We start from the raw sequence: 22,065 nt of genomic DNA, 5'->3' as shown, positions 1-22,065 counted from the left end.
AAGTGCGCCGACGCCGCCTGGCCGCGGCGTCCCGGGGCATGCCGGGAGTTGTAGTTCTGCCGCCACAGCGTCCCGCCCGCGGCGCCGGGGCCGGCGCCCGCAGCCGCACTACGACTCCCGGCATCCCCTGCGCCGCGCCGCGAGGAGCCCAGTTGAAGCGGGTGGCGGCGGAGCGCACCCCCTCCCCCCCCACCCCCCCGCCAAAAAGCCCCAAACCAAAACAAAAACAAACCGCCCCCCCCTCCACCACCCGCCCGCCGCCCCCGCCGAGCCCCGGAAATGGCGGCGCCGGGAGGGGGCTCCGCCAGCCGGGGGTGCTGATCTGGCCGCCGCGTCCCCTGCCCGTCCCTCCCCGCCCATGGGCGAGACATGGACTACGAGTTCAAGTCGAAGCTGGCGGCCGAGCGCGAGCGGGTGGAGGACCTGTTCGAGTACGAGGGCTGCAAAGTGGGCAGAGGCACCTACGGGCACGTCTACAAGGCCCGCCGCAAGGACGGGTAAGGGCCGCGCCGCGCCGCCGGGCCGCGCCGCCAACGGCCGCCGGGCCCCCCCGCTCCCCCCCTTCCCCCCCGCCGCGCCGGTGCCCTCCCCTCCCCGGAAAGTTTCAGGCAGTGCGCGGGGACCGGAGCGCGCGGGCAGCCCCCGCCCCGCGCCAGGAGCGGGCCCCGGTGCCCCGGCCCTGCGGCGAGGGCGGCCCGCGGCCCTGCGGCGCGGTGCGTCTGCGACCGCGGGTCGGTGCCTGGCTGCCCGCCGAGCCCCGGCGTCGTGTGAAGGGAAGGCGAGCCCGGTGGCAGCGCCTGCCGCCCCGATCCCCCGCCTGTGCCCTCCGTCCTGGCGGCCGCGGGACGCGGCAGCGCTCCGCCGGCGGTGACCGAGGCCCCGGTGCCGCGTCCTGCTCTGTTCCCTCCACCGGCGCAGCGGGCTGGGGCTGCTGTGTCAGCAGGGTTAGGCTCGTCTTTGGCTTTCGTACCGGGTTTCAGGTCATCGCTTTCGTCTTTTGTGTGACTGCGTTCGCGCTGTCACATTCTGCTCCGAGAACTTGCAGGGATTGGAAAAGGAGCAAGTTTGATGCGAGGAGCACCTGGCTGGCCGACTGCCCCTCCCCGGCTTCTCCCGCTCAGGCCGGTGCGACCGGGCGGGCGAGCCGGGAAACCTCTAGAGAGTGTGCTGGGCCCTGGTCTGGCCTCAGCCCCCGGAACACTGCTGAACCCCGAGCTGGGCAGGCTTGGCTCGGTGGTGTCGAGGGGAGGCTCCTTGCAGGCAGAGCCGGCAGCTTCTGGCAGCACCTTGTGTACAGGTGTGCGGGAGGTTTGTCTCCATCGGTCCCTGCTTCCCTGAGAGAGCACGATACCTGTCTCGGTCCCCAAATACCTGGCTGCTGACTAGATCCAGAGGTCGTTTAGCCATTAGGCCCGCGCATGTTGGCTAAGCAGGGCTTCTTTCCTGGGGAAAAGACAGCTGCCACCATGGGATGGGTGTCCCGTGGATGCCATTTCACCGTGCAGTGGGGAACTCGGGTTGCAGTTTGATTGCTTGGCTGGGGTGCAGTCGTTGGAGGGGAGCTGGCCTGATGCAGGTGCGGGTTCTAAATACAACCTTTTTCTGTCAGAAAGGCCATTAAGCTCTTTTTCAGTGTGGTGTGTGAACAGTGCTCAATCACGGACTGTGTTTATAGAAGCGTTCTTGACATATTGTCTAGTTCAATTAAAATATACTTGTAAATCAGAGGCGATACCTAATAGAGAGCCAGAATAATAGCTTTCCATTATAGACAGGCAACTGGAACTTTGCAAGACTGGATATGGCAAAATGGCAATTTAAAAAATAAAGTTCTGAAAGTGGTTAGTGGAACACTGCTGCTTTAGATTAATAGAGAAGTCCAGGGGTTTCTCTGTAGGAGTAAGTTGCATTCATGTTGTGTCTTGGAAATTTAGATTCTGGGTTAAGGGGATGTAATATCGAAGTGATAATAACTGAAAGGTAACACACTAATTCAGGTGGAGGATTAAATGCTGGGAAATGAACTCTGATTCTGACTAGCTTGCTCAGCAACCTTAAGAATACTAGAGCAGAGCTAACTTGGAAAGGAAATGTTAAAGCTTTTCTGGGTATTACAGCTGCCACTGAGCTTTTCTAATATTTGCGGGTTTAGTAGTCATATTTTCCTTTTCTTTTTAAGTTTTATTTATATTATATGAGGTATATCAGAGGACGTGGTCATAAAAACACCCAAAATGCTGGTTAGTTGCTTTTTGCTGTTCTTTGATAATCCTGAAATTACTGCTTGTAAGAACAGCATAAAAGAGGCAGAGCTTTGGGTTTACCATTTTATGAAAAAAATATGAAATTTGATGTCTGTTTCTAACTCACCTGCTTCATTTCCAACATTGGCAATGGAAAGCCACTGTAAGAATTATACTGATGCTACAAAGCACAGTAAAGGACATGTCTTCAAAACCCCTACAATAGTAATAGTATTATAAAGACAAATAAGTAATAAAGCAAACGTAAACATGATAAAAAGATGGCTAATGTGTCAGAGCTTGGAATAATCAAAGGGAAACCTTGAGCCGTAAGAAAACTAACTGGTAAAAGGAAGTGTAAAGCTTCAGTAGGCAGTCGTATAGATTGAAATGCAATATAATATGGCACAAATGCAACTGTACTATATACTCAGAGGCTTTACTTCATGAAGCTTGGAAACTGGGTTATCCTCCCCTTTTTATGGCATTGGTGAGTTTACTCTCAGTTGCTTTTGTGTAACTTTGGGACCTTGGGTGAAAGTAAGATGTGCACAAATCGGAAAAAGATTATAAAACAACCTACATCATTAGGATAAGGTGATTTCCTTGTGAAAATGTCCAGCTAAAGTATCTCTCCAGGGTGGAGGATATTTAGCATTAGTTCTTAATTTTAAGGGGTCTTTAATGACGGAGAGAAACTTTTTCCACTGCTGGCGACAGAAACCTAGCAGTGATGCATATTTATAGTGTGCTGATCACTGGGGGATTTTGAGCCTCATGTAAAGGAATTCTTCTTTGGCTGATCATCAAGACTGTTTCAGTATTTCAAATTTGCAAGGCATTCCTGTATAAAAGAAAAAGATTCTGGCTACTTGCTTCTTATAGTCAATTTACAGTCTCAGGAGGCTGAGGGCAATAAGAACCTTGTAGCTTTGCAGAAATTCCACTGAGAGCCTGTCACTTCATGTTTCAAAAACTTGGCGTATAAACTTTATGAAATAGTAAAATGTGTTTATACGGAGCTTGGCAAGCTGTTCGATAAAATGCTTGTAAAAAAAGTGGTTGCATTGCTTAGATCTCTGTGAATGGCTTGGGTATAAAAGCAGTTTTTTGACAAAGTAGCAGCTTAGTTTGCCTTTTTCAGCCTAGAGTAGAATATCATTTGGGCATGTTTCTAGTGAGCTGATTGATTTCTGTGGAAGTTAAAGGATAAAATATATATATATATATATATATATATATGTTTTAAAATAAGCCATCAGATTTGAAAAATGTTGATGTGACATTTGCATGCACTGCATGAGTGTATTGTTAAAGATTTTGAGCACCTGCAGCTTCCATTTACTTTAGTAGTGTTTAAGAGTGTTCTCTGATGCGGTCTGGTGGTATTACCCATGTTATGTATTGAGCTAAATTAGGCACCTGGGTTTACAAAACTTTCATTAATAACTTTGTAGTCCAGAAGGTCTAAAAAATAGGGTCTTCATATGAGCTGTCTAATGGTTTATTTTGGTGAACACAATTACTGGACCAGTGGCTTTGAGGGGGGAAATAGTTATATAAGCCTTGTGATTACAATTCAGTTGTCAATGTTAAGTTTTTAGCTCTTTATGTAGCTGGATAATCTGTTTTTATGTGCGTGTATTATCTCAAAACATCACGTTTCATTAACTCTTTTTGTTTTTAATGTCATTAACTTTCATTAACTTTTTTTTGATGCTTGTTCACATTTGTCCAGTAAACCAAAGAATGCAATTTTTCCAGTCATGGTCAGGAAAGTGTGATTTTTAAAATTTTATTTATTTTTTTTTTTAAGATGCCTTACCTCTCCTTGTTACATTCCTTGTTGCTTCTTTTTGATCACAGTTTAAGCCACAATGCTGTTTCACTTCCTATATCTCTTTATCATATGGGAGGCAATTTTTAGGATGAAGTGAGGGTTGGAAATCCTGTTTGTTTGTTTTATGCCTGGATTATTTCCCTTTAGCCTTTGGGAAAGATCAGTTTGTCATGCTGCCCAGGCTGCTACAAAGTATTTCTGTTCCTTCATCAGGATGTCAGCTCATGTGCAGGAGGATGTTTGGGACTAGTCAGCAAGCTCAAAAGATACCACTATTGGTTAGTTAGGAGTGTGAAAGGAATAATGGGATGCACGAATCAAGTAGAAAATAGGCCACTGTTCTTCGTTCTCTAGCAGGGATGGCAGATATAGCACTTGCAAAAACTGAAATCTTCATGTGAATAAAATCTTTCTAGTTATTGCTGCTTCTGTTTACCTTTAAATGAACAATTGAACTGGCTGCTTTCTCTCACGTTATGGCTATATTATTTTTCTTTGACACTAACTGGCTTGGGCAACAGAGGTTATTAAAATAAAATTACAAGCGTATTTCTTTTCTTTCCAAGTAACTATGTAAGTAATATTTTTAATCTGTATGTTTCAAAAGCAGGTATATGCTTTTAAATCTTGTTATGGAGGGAATGACAGAAATACAAAGTGATCAGCCTCCAAGACAATGGCAGCAGAATGGCCAAGAGTTGAACCTTGGGCAGGTCCCAGGCTTATCACCTGCTCAGTAGCTGGTACAGATGTATATGCTAATTAGTAACATACTTCTTTTTTTAAAAAGAAAGTCACTGTTTTTAACTTGACATATTACTTTGTTGTTAATGTATCTATGACTTGCAAACAAGAGAACTGATATAAAACAGGCTTCACCTTAGCTTCCAGATACGGAATTCTCTTTTGGAAACTGGGCAACAGTGAAGCAAGTCGAAAAACATCACGAAAAATATAGGCATGGGAAGGGGGAGACAAATTAAATCTTCTTCACCCCACTCCCCATTTTGAGTACTGTAAGCATAGGTAGAGAGGAATCTGTTTTCCTCCTTGGACTGATGCCAGTGTGCAGAAGCATTAATGTGAAGTTCTTGATGTGGATCTGCAATGCTTACAGCATCCAAGTCTGCACAAGAGTGAAGTGAAAGTTAGAGCATGGGAAGAGAAAGGAATATTAAGTACATAGACAAGGCAAGTGTATAATGTAACCTAGGGATGCTGACTGTGGTCCTGGCCATGTAACCTTTTGTTTGTTTTAGGTTTTTTATTTAATGAATCTTACTTGTTTGAAGCAGAAGTGGAAAAACACTGATTTGAGAGAGAAAAAATAGCATCCTGTGAGGCATGGCTCTACTGAAAAAGCAGGCTTTCTCCTGGGGCAACTTGCTGTGGTTGGTGTTTCTGCTAATACCAGTGTGTTGTTCAGAGGTTGCATCTAGTCATATTTATGACTGAGATCACTGTAGTGGTAGAAAAATTGTAAGCATAGATGAGGCAGAGGTAATCTGCTTATTCTCTTTAATCAGTATTCATGTAGCAGTAATTTGTGTACTGCTCTCATATTGCTATTCTGCAGAATTGAAATTACTGATGTATAGCACGAGTGTGTCAGGAAATGAAACTTGGACTCAAGTTGACTAAATGCTGCAAATGAACAATATTGGCGGTAAAATCACAGGGGAATGGGTACATGTGTACTGCAGTTATGTTTACTGTTAAGAGAGGCAACTCTTTGATGTGGCAAGGATTATACTCTTGAATGTGAAACTGGAGTGTTATGTACCAATGCAAGTTCTTACCTGTAATACATTTGAGAGTCGATAATAATTTATGTATTTATATCTTACTATTTCCTCTATTTGACATTGTCTTGAATGTAAATATTTTTTTTCAGCTGTAGTTGCTGTTTACTGATATAATCCTGTGACAGACTAAATCACAGAAATATTGACCCAAGTCAAAAAGCATTTGATCCTGAACCTTTCACTGCAGCAAAATCTCTACCAATGATGGTATCTGAAAAGCTGGGTTTTGCTCCTCACTTCCATAATTTTTTTTTTCTTGATGAAACTTACTATCTTGAGGCTGAAGGTGTTCATGCCTTGCTGTAATCTCTTAATAGCTAAATAAACCTAAATACTAGATTTACCTGTGACTCCTGAAAATCCCTCTTACCACTGAGTGCTGTTAATATGTGTGAGAAGGAGCAGCAGAAATAAACCAAACCTGTCTAACTAGTTGGCTGCATGCAGTGCATTCTAATAAAAAACTCCAATCTAGGAAGAGATTGTGAGTATTTCGTAACTGTGCCTTGCTGAGAGCTGCTAGTGCAAGTATATTGTGGCTTTGCTTCCAGCCCATGAGGGCAGTGCAATTGGCGATGAGTAATTTTTAGTGCTTCCCACAGGCTCTTGCTTGTGGTCTCTCCCATGGCTATTTTGGCCTTTCTTTTGTTACTGTCCCTGAAATGAAGTGCAGAAATGAACTGTACAGCCTATAGCCTTTCAGAAAGCAACAGCTGGTGTTCTGTTTGCTACTATGGCAAGCACAAAGGTATTGTGGTGGTAGTGGTAGGAGCTTGAGGAAGAAAGAAGGTGAGTGTGGGTGATGAGATATAGAAGAGGTTGTGTTTGAGAAACAGATGAAGTTTTTTGTCAAGGTTGCAGAGGAAGACTTATGCATAAATTAGCCCATAATAAGCTGTGAAGAAAAACCTCTCAAGATTTAGTGGTGTGGGGTTTTTTTAAAGAGATAGAGGATAAGAAGTTTCAGGTTACAGAGTGAAGGGGTTAAGAGTTTTCCAGTAGTGCTGCAGGAAAAGGAAGTAAGAGCTTGAGGGGGAAGAAGAGATTGCTTTCTGCCGCCTACTTGGTAAGAGGGTGCAAAGCAAGGTAGAACAGAGGCTAGGTCAAAAGCTAAATAATTCTCATGTGATCTGCTTGACATAGAAATTCAGTATGTTGGTGTATTTCTGGGTCATCCAATCTGATCTTTTGTGTTGTCGGCGGAAGTGTTGTAAAGTTTCTTTCATAAATTTACTTTCAAGATGAGTATTTTCACATAATGCATGATTTAAAAAACAAAACAAAATACCCAACAAAAATCCCCAAGCCCCAGAAGTTGCTGTGATTCATAATGCTACAGATGTGTTATCACAGAAATTCTGGTTACTTGTGCAATGTTCTAACCAAATTTCACTAGAGATTTGTTAGTAACATTAAATTTTCCTATATCTTTTGAAAATACCTACTGAAAGGGTGTGTTTGCCTCTTCTGTGGCCTTAACCAAGCTCATGATTTGCATAGATGCCCTCTGACCCAAGTCATTCTCCTCTATTTTTAACTACTGAGTTCTACATTGTGAAATAATATTCTGCTTGGATGTGCTCACTGCTGCTTAATGTATGGTTCAGGAGATGATGTGGTCTACGTGTATGATCGAGGAAGGGTTCGTTAGCAGACGTGATTGGCAGCTCTTACATTCTGCTTCCAAAGATATGTCGTTTCTTGAGCTTCTTTGCTGGCATTCAAGAACTGACACAGACTGCAATTTTTTATTCTCTTTTACTGAAACAAAGTATTAGAACTTAAAAAAGATTTATTTGTTTCAATAACAGCATGTTTGCCTGAGGGGATGCTGAAGCTGGTCCAGGACAACTGCTTTTAGAATAAATTGGCTAACTCAGCATGTGACTTAAGGAAATGAACAGTTTCTACTTGTATAGCAAATACAAAAACTTCACTGATTTGACTTGAATTATGAGTGCCATGTATCTAAATAATTTAGGTTTATAAAAGACCTCCTAGCTCTGGGGACCTGGTTTACATGGATCCCTTGACTGTAAGTTAGATGACTGACAGGTAAAAATGCTGATTGTGATGATATTAGAAATTATTGTACCTCTTGTGAACTTCAGCTATCTCAACAGATTTGAGAAGAAAAAACGTATAGAAACTTTTTAAATCAAAATTAGTTGTCGCTCACAAAATCCTGTGAAAGTCTTTAAATCAATTGATACTTAACCTCTGTATCTGCATGTTGTTTTTTTGTGTTTTTTTAGAATTTATGAAATATTAGTGTATCTAATAAGATTGTCTGAAAGGGTGGGAATGTTGTAGAGATAGTGTTTAGTGACCTTGCAAAATTGGTGTCTGTAAGTGTGAGTTGGGTTTTTTGATTGGTGTGGGTTTTCTTTTTTTAAGTTTGTTAATTTTATTTTATTGGAAAGCAGAACTGACTTTTCTGGTTGTGAGAGAGATTAGAGGATCTGAGATTGCTGGAATAGTGTATCTCTGAAGGACGTCACTCTTGTTTGCTTCTGTCTTTCCTGGGATTAGCATTTCAAAATATTTTCAGATGAGGCTACTGCATAACTGCTTGTTTCTCCCTCAGCTGTCATCTGTTTTCTACAAAGTTCATGATCTTGTAGGGTCATTCATCTCGTAGGTGAAACCACCTTGAGGTCAGGCTTTCTATTAGACAAAGCAACAGCTATAGCTTCCTCTGTGTGCTGGGAGTGTCAGATTGCGCGCTTAAGGATAAGGGTTCTGGGCTAAATAAGAGCATAGATATGAACTGGGGACAGTCTCAGACACAGTATGGCTTTAAACATATGTTCCCATAAACTGGGCCTCACATGCTGTATGATTATTTTTTTTGTTCGTTCCCTGCTGACTTAAGTAGAAGATGCTATTGATCTCTTTTTACAGTCAAGTGAAAATGAATGTTATAGGGAATTGACTTGGAGGCAGAAGCTAGATCTGCTGGAGTGGAAACTACATGCAGAGGTATGTTTAGCTGTTTGGAGGCAATGTATCTGGTTTCCTCATGCACTGATTGAAGGAAGAATTAATCCTTTTCACGTGGCCAGGTTTTCTCACTCTTCTGTCCCTCCTTTTTTTCCCCTGTCTTTACTAGAGCACCTGAAAGCATTACACAGGTAATGCTGGGACTCTGCTCTGACTGCAGTTTTCCTTGACTCTCCCACCCCTTTGGTGTGTCATGGGGTCTGAGAGCCTGAAGAAATCTGATGATACAAAGGCCACTCATGCATGAAATTCTAGCAGCATGAGATTAACTGTTTGCCTCCTAAATAGAATGATTTGAGAGAGATACTTCTTATCTTATGGCTCATGAGTTCTGCAGATTCAAAGCAGTTTAGAGAAAATTTTCACCAGTATTAAAACTTCCGTGGATTATCAGAGATATATGCTAATATTTAACACTTTTCTCATTCAAAAATGCCACGTTCCTTGCTTTGGTTCATTATCATTAGTGCAACTGACAGTTGGCTTCGGCCTGTGTCTTTGAATGTCTCTATTTTTGAAACAGAGTTCCTGTATGAATTATTGCCATGTTCTCAAGGGCATTGTAGACTTTAAAGTTAGCTTTATGTTCATACCTTTTGATTAAAAGCAGTCATTGTGTAGGATAACCAGTTGTTCCTTTGCCCAAATTTGTCATGCTCCAAATGAGAAACAGAGGTAGACAAATTACCAAATTTAATTTGACCTTCAGTTCAGAACAGCTAAAAGAGCATTACAGGTTGAATGCCATTTATTCTACTTTTAGCGTGATTTCAATGGTGGGAAAAAAAAGTCAGTGTAAAACTTTATCTAAGATGCTCTTAAGCTACAGAAAGAATGTGAGAGAAGCCTATTCTGACTACGGGAGTAGTCAGTTCCCATAAGGGAAGCAGAACATGGTTCACATTCCCCAAGAACAGATACGATGGTTGCCAGCTAAAGAAATTGTTTGTTTTGGAATGTAGCAAGACTGTCTTAGCAGCTGCACGTGTAACTCTGAAATCTTAATTGTCTAACATTGAAGTGAGGAAAAAAAATACAGATGCTGCATTAGCAATGATGATTTTTTTTTTTCCAGTGCAGACTGAATTAAATTAGACCTCGTGGTGACTTTGTAGAATTTCATTCTGATCCTTATACCTTCTTGTGAGGGTGTTTATTCAATGTGGCAGCTTTCCAACTGTAACAAAATGCGCTCTGTCTCGCTCTGCCCATACAGAATGTTGGGTCTTGCTTCTTGCTCATGATTTGGGTGGCAGTGAGTTGGGAAGTCTGAAAGAAAATAAGAATAGAAATTGTGCAACAGACCTCTGATAAATCTGGACTTTCTGGCTTTCTTTAGAGGAAGCATTTGATTGTCATGAGCTAGAAGAGGAAAACTGGGTAACTGTGGGTTTTAGGCCATTGTCCTTCTGATAGGTCTTACATTGAGTCAATACTTTTTTCTTCTGCTAGAGGTGAACCTAATGCATTATCACGATTTAGAAAAAAATCTGAATTCAGTGTTTCAAACAGGTTCTCACCAAAGAGACCCAAAAGAAATGCAGGCTTCATATTTGGTGATTTTAATAGTAATTTCCCACCTACAGAGATGCAGCGTTTACCACTACAGAGAAAGAGACCTGAGGCATGTTAAGCTGGACTGTGTAGTTACAGTATGTTTTTACGCTTTGGCTTTAGGAGCTATAAAATTACTGAAAACAGACAGCTAATGTTCTTGATGTATATAGTTGGTCACAAACACTCTTCTTATAAGTGATTTTATGAAACAAATGGCAGATTCTTTTTTGGCATAGTCTTAAGGAACCTGTGTCTCTGGCCTTGGTACATAATTTACTCCTAAATAAAAGTTTGTTTCCTCTTTATTTCAGAGGTATTTTTCTCCTTGCTGCTTATTTTAAGGTAGCAAATCCTCACATGCAGTATCTTTACTCAAAGGGAGGTATTTCCTAAATCTAGTCACTATCTGTAATCAAGCTGTTTTTAAAGAAATAAGATCATGTGCAGCTCTACTCCCTGCTTTAATATATCAAATGCTGGAAGAAATTACCTGGAGCAGCAGAATAATTTACAGCTTTCAAGGTTTAATGTGAACACTTCAGTTTTTACCTTTATAAACATGCTGTCAAGTCTACTTATGCCAATCTCTTATAAAATAAGCCTACTCATAAGAAATTCATAGTTCTCAGTCACTCAAGATGTTTTGGAGCCAGTCTAATTTTAGCAATGGCAACAACCTGGTAGGTGGTTGAGGTCTCTGTGAGTTTTCATGAGTAGATTTTGTGAGGGTGGCAGTGACTGAAGTTTCTTACAAATACGAAGTGTTATTAAAATTTAACCTTTACACTATAATAATAAGATTAAGGTTAGTAAGATTTCCAATGGTCTGTTATTACAGAGATCTTAAAAATCAATCTGTGACACTGAAATAGTCTGAAAATGTTATTAACAGTTAAAAGGTATCCATGCTACAAAGATTTGCTTTTAATTTTCTGAATTAGAAACTACTGGGCAACAAGGAAGAGGATATAGTCAGGTTATGTGTAATAGTGGTGGAATAGTTCCAGTCTCCTCATGTTGAAATTGAGAGATCTCTATTTCCCCACTCTTAGTCTAGTGAAATTATATCTGGGTAAGGAATTTTCTTTTCTAACAAAATATTATCAGTGCTCAGATTCCCTGTTTTGTCTTTTTGATCAGCTGTCATCTCATACATAAAGAACACATCACATATGGTAGGTGGAGATTATTTTTTTTACAGGTATTTAACATCTTTTGTGAGACTCTGTGGAAGCACACAATATAAGGGTGTTGTATTTAATAGCAAATGGCTTTGCATCACTTTAAGAACTTGCCTTGTTCTTTAACATGTACACTTCTTCCTGAGTTCATAGACTGGTTTACAGAGGAAACAGAAGGCTTGCCATATCGACACTGGCTTTTAGAAGTACATCTGGGTATATTCTATAGATAATAGAAAAAAATCTGCGTATAGTTCAATTTCTAATAGGATACTGTGATAACACTGAGTGTCTATTAGTATCTGATGCCAGTGGTGTTTTTAATATGACCTCTTTTATATGGCTGGAACGTGCCAGTTTTTTCAGCAGGCAAAGTTCTGTGTAACTGTTTTGCTGCATGTTTCTGATAAAGTATGTAATAAAAGTCAGATATTTTTTTAAAAGGCTAATTGTTGTAATCAGTTGCTCCGTATTTCAATGTCTGCAATTTATAAAAGTTTATAGTAGACTTAATTTTAGAATGCCACTTTCAACAAAGTTCTCATTTTTTGTTTGGAAGGTTTTTTTAAACCAACCAAAATATTTTTTTTCTTTAAAATTTACAGATTTTTCTGTAAGTCCTGAGTTAGCCTTCTTTTGGGCATGCATTTACACAAGTACCTGATACTGGCAGGTCTATAAAATTATTGGAAAATCAAGTAGGAAACTACGCTTAGTGTTCAGGAATTAGTTGCATTCTGAGAAGAGTAACACCTAAAATGACACAAGCTTCTGCCTTTTAGTTTTGCTGTGTTCATAAATTTCAGAAGGGCTTTGTTATGAACTTCAAGTCTTGGAGGTAGCAGAAGATAAAGAGAAGTGCTGCCTTCTGGTATTATTGTATGTATATGCTGAGGTAGCTGGAGTCATCTGGGATGTCTGGAGGAAGACCTAGCAGAGTTTAGTGAGTATTGTCAGGCAGTGACATCAGTGAGCCATGTAGCATTCAGATCCCTTTTTGAAAACTGAGATAAGAATGTTGTGAGACAAAAGATTCAGAAATGCAGTATGAAATGTAGTATATTGTTTCCATTCCAAGGAGTGTTTTCCTTTTGTTTACCTGGATCGGCCTTGGAGTTTCTCTTTTCACTCTAGCTCTTTTTATAACGCATAGTAAAGACTGTCCTCTTTGGTGTAGGTTTGTTGCCTTGCTCTGACTTTCCAAGTTACTCTTAGACATTCCAGAAGATGCAAACTCAACTTTTAAAGATAATAGTCACTGCCTGCTGGGAAGGTTGGCTTCCCATCCTGGCACGAAGAGGAGAGTCCAGGCCCAGGTTCGGGCAGATGAGGTGACATACGTGTCTGGTCTTTCTGTATGAGGAGTCCTTTCCTGTTCCCTACACATGTGTGCTTTTCTATTTGCAACACTGAGAAGGGTCCCACCAAACCTCTGAGGGATGCATCAGTAGGCAGGCCAGCAGTCCACAGATGTTAATGAAATGGTAAACCTTTCACTGTAGTGGAATGAGGTTAATGTCTGCCTAGTTTCACCTGTTCTTTTCATGGCCAAACCCAGCCAAATGTAATTCAGGTATCTACCTCTTACTGAACGTGTCTGGGACTGGGCTGTAGGAACAACCTGTAACTGCTGTGAAGTTTTTTAGCAGAGCAGCAGACAGCTGCCCTTGAAGGTGAAGAAAGACAAATCTTTTAAAGGACTGATGTGGTCATGGACTTCTCTTAAATTTCTGTGTACTATCCTTACTGTTTCACATTTTGAGTTTCTTATGTAGCTCTGAAAATGAACTAATATATATGCATTGAAATTCAGCATGTGTACTGTTCTCTAGAAATAAATTAAGATCAACCTGTAGATTCCCAGTTTCTGTCATTTGTGGCTGGTTGCTGTGTGGGTGAAAAGGAGTTGGCTGAGCTGCTAACTGGATAAGACTTGATATGGTTTGAGGATAATGATAAAAGAAAATTACTTTCCTAGTCTGTTAAAGAACATATACACCAGTGACACCATGTGTGGATTTTTTTGATCTTGTAATTCTTTTGGGTTAGTGGCTATTTCTGTATGCATAAAAAACACTGGAGCATAAGAACACATCATTTTTTAGGAAGCTTTAGGTCCATTTTTCCATTTCATCATAGACACATTACTGGTACCATTACCTTTGTAAAGGGCTATGGCCATGTGCTATGTGTAGAGTTAAATCTGTGAGCAGCCTGCATAAGGTAACCAGTGCTGAATGTGATCAATTTCGTGGCTTTGCTGCCACGCTCCATATACCATGGAGCATTTTTCAGTTAACTTCTACGTGCACTTCAGTGTCATGGTTTTGCCTTATCTTGGGGAGTGAAGTTTGTAATTCTTGTCGCTGATCTCCTGATGAGTGATTGACTTTGTGCTGTATGGCAGCAATTGGAGTATAACAAGATACCTGTATGAATGTTGTGTTGTGTTCCGGGCAATACTGTGTTTGAAGAACACTGAACTCCGTAGTGTTGCCAGGCTTTGTCCTACAAAATCACAAATTTTTAAATTCTATTAGTGTTGCTTACAAGGGTGAATTGTTGTTTTTCATTAGGTTTTTCTGGCTAGGTCTTGGAATGTTTTTATGGTGCATTTAATTTGTTCAAGAAAATCTACACTTTAATTATTATTTATTTATGATATTGTGTACTTAATTTAAGAAGGGTATTATTACAGAATCATCAAGGTTGGAAAAGACTTTGTAGATCATCCAGTCCAACCATTAACCTAACACTGGCAGTTCCCAACTACACCAGATCCCTCAGTGCTATGTCGACCCTACTCTTAAACACCTCCAGGGATGGGGACTCCACCACCTCCCTGGGCAGCCCATTCCAACGCCTAACAACCCGTTCTGTAAAGAAATGCTTCCTAATATCCAGTCTAAACCTTCCCTGGTGCAACTTGAGGCCATAAAGGCTATGGGGCCATATTAGTATATAGTGTAATGTTAATATCTTTATTAACTGATGTGGTAGTCACAGTTGTAGCTTCAGTGTGATTTCATCTTTCAAGCCAGTTCCTTGATGTGGATAATTACTTCTCAAGTGGGGATGTATGTTAAATTATCTGTGATTTCAAGAGGGACCATCATGAAAAGGTTAAAAATTTGAATAATAGGGATAAAATAATAGTTTGAATTGTACACTATTTTCAACTCCTATTTTTCTTATGGTCTTGGGCAAGTTGTTTTTAGTTTTCCATTTGCTTGTTTGTAAAGTAGTTTTTCATATGATGGGAGCACTCTGATGTACAATTGCAGTAGTTAAGACAGTTTAATTCCTTTGAAATGTTTTGATTATTCTAAGTCTTCTGAACTGCACCCTTCTAAAGTGAATTTGGTACTTTGTCCTTTTCAAAGCATTTGGAAAATGGAAACTGAAAGTGCTACCCAGAAGAAGTAGTAATCATATTTTCATTTGTGGTGTTGAATACTGCAGTTGAACATAAGCCAGCTCAGTAAAATTTCTGGGGGCGAGAGAACAGAGTTTTCCTTTGCATGGTACAAATTAAAATGTTAACATTAACCTTACAGATTTTGGTGTGGGAGAAAAGCTTAATCTCAAAGACCAAGTTGCAACCTTATACTGGTACAGATTTTTCTAACAGAGGCGTGTGAGGAGCCTGGCATTTGGATGCTGCCTATGGCAGTCTGAAATACAGAGTCAGGAAGTCTTCAGGATGGGGATATCTCATGTCAGCAGTTTAATTTTTGTAAAATGTTAATCCCTTTTAAAATAGCATGAATTGTAACACTTCTGGAACTAGAAACAATGTTGATTTTAATCTTTACTCCTAGTTTTGGGTAAGGAAACTTGAAGAGTTTAAGAAGCCTGGTAGTGGTGCGATGTGATACTCTTGTCAGTTAAATTCTTCTCCGTCAATTTTGAAAAGCTTTAATAGAAACTGTTAAGTCACAGCCTCTTAAGGAATAGCGTTTTGCTATGTTTTGTACTCAGATGCAGTGAGCAGATTGCCACTGTTAGCCTGGGGTGGCTGTTTAATAGAACCTGCTTGATTAAACCTTCGTCTATGCCACTTGCTCCCTGCTCTCAGACAAACCCCCACGCAGCAGGACCTTCAAGTTAGTTGGCCTGCTCCCAAGCGTGTTTCTGTGGACCAGTTGAGAATGATTGCTGACAAAGACATTGCTTCTGCTTGGCTACCCTAGCATGGGGTGCCTTTTGCTTCATACCAGAGCTGTGTAGTTTGTTGTTGTTAAAGTTTGTTTTTTAAACTTAATCATGGTTGTTCCACTCTCTAGTGAAAAACATACTGATACAGGATCTGTCAGAAGAGGATTTATGAAAACTTTCCTGCTGTATAATTCTGTACAAGTTCTTGAAGTGTGTCCAGAGTTCACTAGAGTGTTTCTGTATATTTATCATGAAGTAGAAATAATTCCCTCTGCCTCAGGTGTTTCGTAAGAGCATAGGTCTTTAGGGAGTTGAACAGTATACTTACCAATCACACACACCATTTGACATTATCTATTGAATTCTTATAAGTGGGGAAATAGATAATAAAGTACCTATTTTTTTTTTCTTCAGTCACTTAATACCATTTTATTGAGTAACCAGAATTGTGTATTTCATCAGATTGCATTGACTGCCTTGGTTTTAAATATATTTCTTTCTCAAATTATCTTTAGATTACTATTAGATGGGAAATATTATTAGTTAAAATACCACTTGGTGGAGATCTTTTGGAAAGTGTTTTAAACAGCTGTTATGTTTGCATAATAAAACCAGTTAACTTTGGAAAAGTATTCATATAGACTTGTATTTCTGCCAAAGCATGTAAATGGTATTTATGTATTTAAAGGAGACTGTGTTTATGAGTCTGAATCTGATGGTGAAAAAAACATTTTGTGAGATTTGGCGTATGGTATCTTTGGAATTCTTTATCCTTAATACCCATTTATTTTAGGTAAGTATTTCATTATCCCCACTTTTACTAAATGTTCACAAAACCCAGTGTCCTAGAAGTATCTTGTTTGCAGCTCAGTAAGATTACCTTCTTTTTACACAGGCTCTAATACCTTAAGTTGTTTATTTTTTAAAGCATCTTTCATAATTTCTCATTCGTATCTTAAAATCCTATGCAGAATGGCTGGCTGTTAAGCTTGGAGTAGCGGTGGTGTTAAGCAATGCTGTTGAAGGCCATGTGTGCCAAACAGCGTGCCTGGTCTTTACAGTGACCTTCAATCTGTGAAGGTCTGAGTAACTGAATGCAATGCTTGCGTCTGTAGGACTAGTTCAAGGGTAGCCGTATCAGTGGGGTGGTGTGCCCGGTTAAGCAGACGTGCCAAAAGAAGGGTATACCTCAGTGCTGTAGGGACTACATTGTTTTGGGATTTAAGGTGATACATGTGCACAGGATTGTACTGTACTGCGTAGTTTAAACATGACCATAGTTTAAAAGCCATGACTAATTTTAAACATCCAGAGTTGGTTTTGGTTCTGCAGACAATATAATATTGTCTTCACAGTCTTAGTAAATGATCTGAGTTACGGAGTTAATACTTTGCAGTTTATGTAAATCTCTGCATAGATAACAGAACCGTGTATGAGAGCGGATGGATGTTTATTATTTACTCTTTAAAATTTGGAGTAATTATGAAATCAAAAGCAATTTCTGTGACATAGGTATGAGCATATTACCTGTAAAGTTACACATTTATTGGTTCTGCATCTTGAGCCCTGTTCTTGTAAATGAGTAATTCATGAAAATGAAGGGCTGCTTGGTGGGGAGCAAATGAGATCCTGGTGAATCCTTCTGCTTAGGAAACAGACATGTCCACCTCTGAAGTTATTCCTGAAAGTGTACTTAGTGAACAGCTCTTAGGACCTATTAAATGCAGTATTTGGCCTAATTTTAGTAATGGTAACTTCTTAGGCTTTAGCCCTTGAAAAGTTTTGGGTGTTCCTGCTCTCCCCCCACCATGTACCGAGTCAGAAGTTATATGTTTAAAATACTGTGATATGAGGCTATTTCATTTTAATAGCATAGAGGAATAAAAGTTTGTTTTAGAAGAGGAGGGTCCAATCTTGTTATGTTCATTTGTCATGTGTGTTGGTTGTCAAGATTTCCATCTAAGTATCTGGATGAATATTTGCAAGGCATGATGTAAGTTGTCCTTCCCATTTCTCCACAGAAAATCTGTGCAGAATGAGAATGTACTTCTCTCTTTGGCAGTTCCAGAATAATTTAGGTCACCTCAAAGAAACCCATTCCTTTAGTTTCAGCTGCAGAAGGATATTCTGTTACTCAAAACCTACCTGTAGCCTCACATGCTTGGTCTCGCTGTCTTAGAGATCAATGTTGCACCAAATCCCAAACACACTGAAACACTCTGCTTGAAATAAAGCAGTTTGTAATTCCATTACAACTGAATTTCTGTTTTTTAATTTGGAAGGAGTTTCTCTTCAACCATTTCCAAAAATTTAATGTAAGTGCTTGTTTGAGAGAGGAATAACAATTATTTCTGAGTTAAGGTGCAGCACCAGAACTTGGGTTTCCCAGTTGGAACAGCTGCTGACTGGCTCTTACTTCAAAGGTAGATTTACTTTTTGCAAAGCTTGCAGTGCACTGAGTTCTCATGTGTAGTCAGAATACATCTGGAATTTTTCTTGTCATGTTTTTGCTTCAAAAAACATAGTGCAAAATGGAAGCCAAGCACAATGATAACTGTAGATATGCATTGTGAGTTTAGCTGCTACTGAAAATTACTGAGAATAATGATCACCTATAGTTACTAATATGTGTAGGCTGTTATAATTTCCAGTCAATTTCACCCTCTCCCCACATTCCTCTACTCAGCTGCTTCTTATCCCATGACTTTGAGATGAGGGTCTGAAAGAGAGTGGGAAAGAGGCTGGAGTTGGGCAGGACACAGGCCTGGAGTTAAAAGCCAGAGAGACTGAAATTAATTCCAGTTATTTTTTCAGCGTAGCAAAACAAAATGGTTTGGGACTGGAAGAAGGTGAAACTGAAGTCTACCAAAAATGCTATAGGGAATTTGAATGGGGGCCTGTGGGTTGCTGAATTGTTATTGGTGAGTCTGCAGAAGTGCATCAGCACTGTGGGTATCAATGCTTATCAACATCTATCAATGGCAGCCGAATCCTTATTGTAGGCAGTAAGCTGGTTATGTTGTATTGTGAGGGCTCTGAGATATTAATTTTGTTGTGTTTATCTCCTGTCTAGATTGCTTCAAACTGTGATTATTTAAAATTATAGTACTTTGTTCAGGCTGAACATTTTCACATTCTCTGGCGTTGTACTTCAGCGCACAGAGAGTTTCATATGCTGTGTAGGGGTCTGTCAGTAGCCAGCACTAATTATAATTAGTTTAATAGTATTTCAGAAGTAAAAGTGGATTGACAGTGGCTCATAAAATCAAGTTAAAATGTGGTTTGTAGGTATTTCTAGGAGAGTTTTCCAGGCATGAGATATGACTGTGCGGCTCTTTCATGGTAGTAGACACTATACTGGAACTTCAGGAAAAGCATCCTCCAAAAGTCATATGTATGACATATTTGCATATGGCATACATATATGTAGACATATTTGCAGTTATCTGTATGGTTTGAGAGAGAAATGGACATAGGATAATAAAGTTTCTTTATGCAGGAGTTTTTGTTTGGAGTTTTTGAAGTATGTGTTAAAAGGAAACTTGCTTTTAAGCATAATTTGTGCATAAAAACAGATTGGCTTTTCAGCTTCTTGATCCAGACCAAATTAAAAGAAATCATTATACTTGTATTGATTGGTGTAATATAAGTCAGAGCTAAAAATGTTCCTCTCTGTTTTTTTTTTTTTTTCTTTTTTTTTGTGTACAGAAAAGATGAGAAGGAATATGCACTGAAGCAAATTGAAGGTACAGGGATATCCATGTCGGCCTGTAGAGAGATTGCAGTAAGTGTACATTAATGAAAATATTTTTACTGGCATTATTATTAAACAGATTTTATTTTATCTGAATTAATTAACAAATATTATCTAAATGTTTTCTTTAAACTATGGAAGCATGAAAGTTATTAAAACGTGAGCTTTTTCTTAAAATGCTTTCTAAATAATTTTTTTTTCAGTGGAAAGAGGTGCTCTTGCTAGGTAATAGCAGTGCCTCTTTCTGATATGATTTTATTTTATCTGCTTGTATGAGTTGAGAGGGAAATACATATGAACCATTTAATGAAGATTTATATTAAAAAGAGATGTTTTTAAAATGACTTGAAGGAAAAACATTCTAAAAGATTACAACTACCATTACAAGTCTGTTTGCTAATAATGTATTTTATTTTGAACTGATGATAGCTTACTCCTCTTTACCTGAGAACAGTTTGTTGTTATCATTCTTTATTTGTTTTGATAAGTACAGAAAAATTTCATAGCAAATAAAAATAGCTTTAATTTTTATTAATTACTTTTATTACATGTGTCTGCAGAAAAAATGGATTCAGAAATTGCACACTTCTAGGCATAGTAGTGTCCCATCATTCCTTCGAAGCTGATACAAAAAAAAAAAGTGCTTGTATACGAAAATAGAATTTGATATTTAAATGTTTGTTATGATTGAAAATGTGCATTACTGTCAAAGTGCTGGTTAGCAAGTAAAATTTTGTAATGAAAGAAATTCTTGCGTTGCAAAAGAAGTACACTTCCTTAATTAAATATTTACCTTGTTTTAATGCTGTCACTTTGCTGAGGGTTGTTGAAATGTATGTTAGGATTGTGCCTAAAGCTTTTTATAATCTAGTAGTATTGCATTGAAATACAGTATTCAAGTGTGCAGTGCAATGTGAGGCATTAGAAACTCATGTTCATGAACTGAACAAACCACTGTATTGTGTTTAGCGTCCATGGTAATTCTGTATCAAGAGACTTAGATAAAACTACTGTCGTTTTAAAGTGATTGTCACTGTAAGGTCAAGGTCACTTAGGGATTTGAGGGGTGGCTGCATTGCTGTCAGTCACTTTATGCAGAATCTACCCAGTGACCTTGTTGCTAATATTTCTGCCTTTGGAGGAGATAAGAAGTATTTTTTTAACATCAGTACTAGGTTATATTCTTCTTACGACAAAGTTGGTTTTGACAGCATTGAGTGGTTCTTTTTGTTTCTTTGATTCTTGTCCTTTGTTTTAAATTGTACTACTGTGGAGGTGATGCGTGGAATAGTCCAAAGGAGACTTTCCTGTTGTCGTGATAGCACTATGGTATGGAGGTATGGAGCTGGTTCTGTCATACCTGGACACAGTATCATGAAGAAGTAGAGCGTGTCAAATTGTTTTTTTCCTCTGATAATATATTCCCATTTCAGTCTGGATTTTTTTTTAACTTAAACTTTTTTTTTTTTCTTTGATGGAGCTTTGTGCATCGTATTTTACTTCAATCTTCATTAAAAAACTCTGTAACCTGAGATAATGTAGGAAATCACTGTTTGTTTCAGTGAAATTTCAGGTTGTTCAAATATTAGAAACGTGAAAAAGATAAAGGTGAAATAGTTGAAAAAGGAATACAAACTTTTTGTCATACAGAAGTAAGCAGAATCAAGTGCATTTTTCATAAGGAGAAGCAGACTTATAATTAATGCCTTAGTGGTTAATCTTGTATTTAAAGGCTTAGATAGGTAACAAAGAGAGCAATGTTTACTGATCAAATAAAGATTACCAGCCTGGAAAGAGACCATATTAAAATGTCATGAGTAGTTCTGACATTTAAACAGCACCCTCCACCCCCCTCCCCCACCCCCCCAACACTGAAAAAACTCGTGTTTTGTGGAAGCTGAGAAAATGAGAGAAGAACTAGTGTGTGTGGTTCTGTGTGTGTGTGTTCAGAATATTTTCATAATTCTGTAACCTGAAAGCACTTGACAATATATTGCTGAACTAAAATGGCACTTGGTTTTGCAATCCAAGACCATTTTGTCTCTAGCATTGCCTAGACACTCAGAATAAGATCTACTGGTGAACTTTCCCTAAAAGAAAAGGCAGACGACTCCTCTTTTCTGATATTACAGATCAAGTTGGTATGTCTTTGCTTAGGACTTTGAAAAACATAAAGCCTCTTTTTGTGGCTATTAGTATGTATTAATATGAGTTTTTCCTGGAAGAAGGCTTATGTCAGCGAAAACACCATATAGACAGTGGTTCTTGGGGCAAGTGATGGCTACTTGTGTTCAACTGTAGGGTGATACCTGTGGAAGGAATGCATATTTCAGCCAGTTCTGTTGTATTGAATATGAAAATACTAGAGGGGATTCTTATATGTTAAAGAAGGGGGGGGGGGAAGCAGCTAATTTCTTCCCTATAACTCAAGTCTATTCTGAAGATAGCTGAAATGCCAACTATTTCAGTGTTCTTGTAACAAGACAGATTACTGCTCGGCTTAAGTGGCACCATTTTGGAAGAG

At 39.3% G+C, this 22,065-nt stretch overlaps 1 protein-coding gene across 2 annotated transcripts in view; it reads left to right on the top strand.

Moving 5' to 3' along the window:
* Positions 1-252: 252 nt before the first annotated feature.
* Positions 253-22,065, top strand: part of CDK19 (cyclin dependent kinase 19) — a 130,451-nt gene continuing 108,638 nt past the window's right edge. For both annotated transcript variants that reach the window (XM_074896156.1, XM_074896155.1), the window contains exons 1-2: positions 253-497; positions 19,496-19,571. In XM_074896156.1, the coding sequence (XP_074752257.1) occupies positions 370-497; positions 19,496-19,571 (204 nt within the window). In that variant the 5' untranslated portion in view covers positions 253-369. The remainder of the gene's footprint in view (positions 498-19,495; positions 19,572-22,065) is intronic.

This window comes from Athene noctua, chromosome 1 (genome assembly GCF_965140245.1).
Source record: "Athene noctua chromosome 1, bAthNoc1.hap1.1, whole genome shotgun sequence".
NCBI lineage: Eukaryota > Metazoa > Chordata > Aves > Strigiformes > Strigidae > Athene > Athene noctua.
Note: the sequence above shows the minus strand (reverse complement) of the source record. Positions and strands in the feature narration are given on the sequence as shown.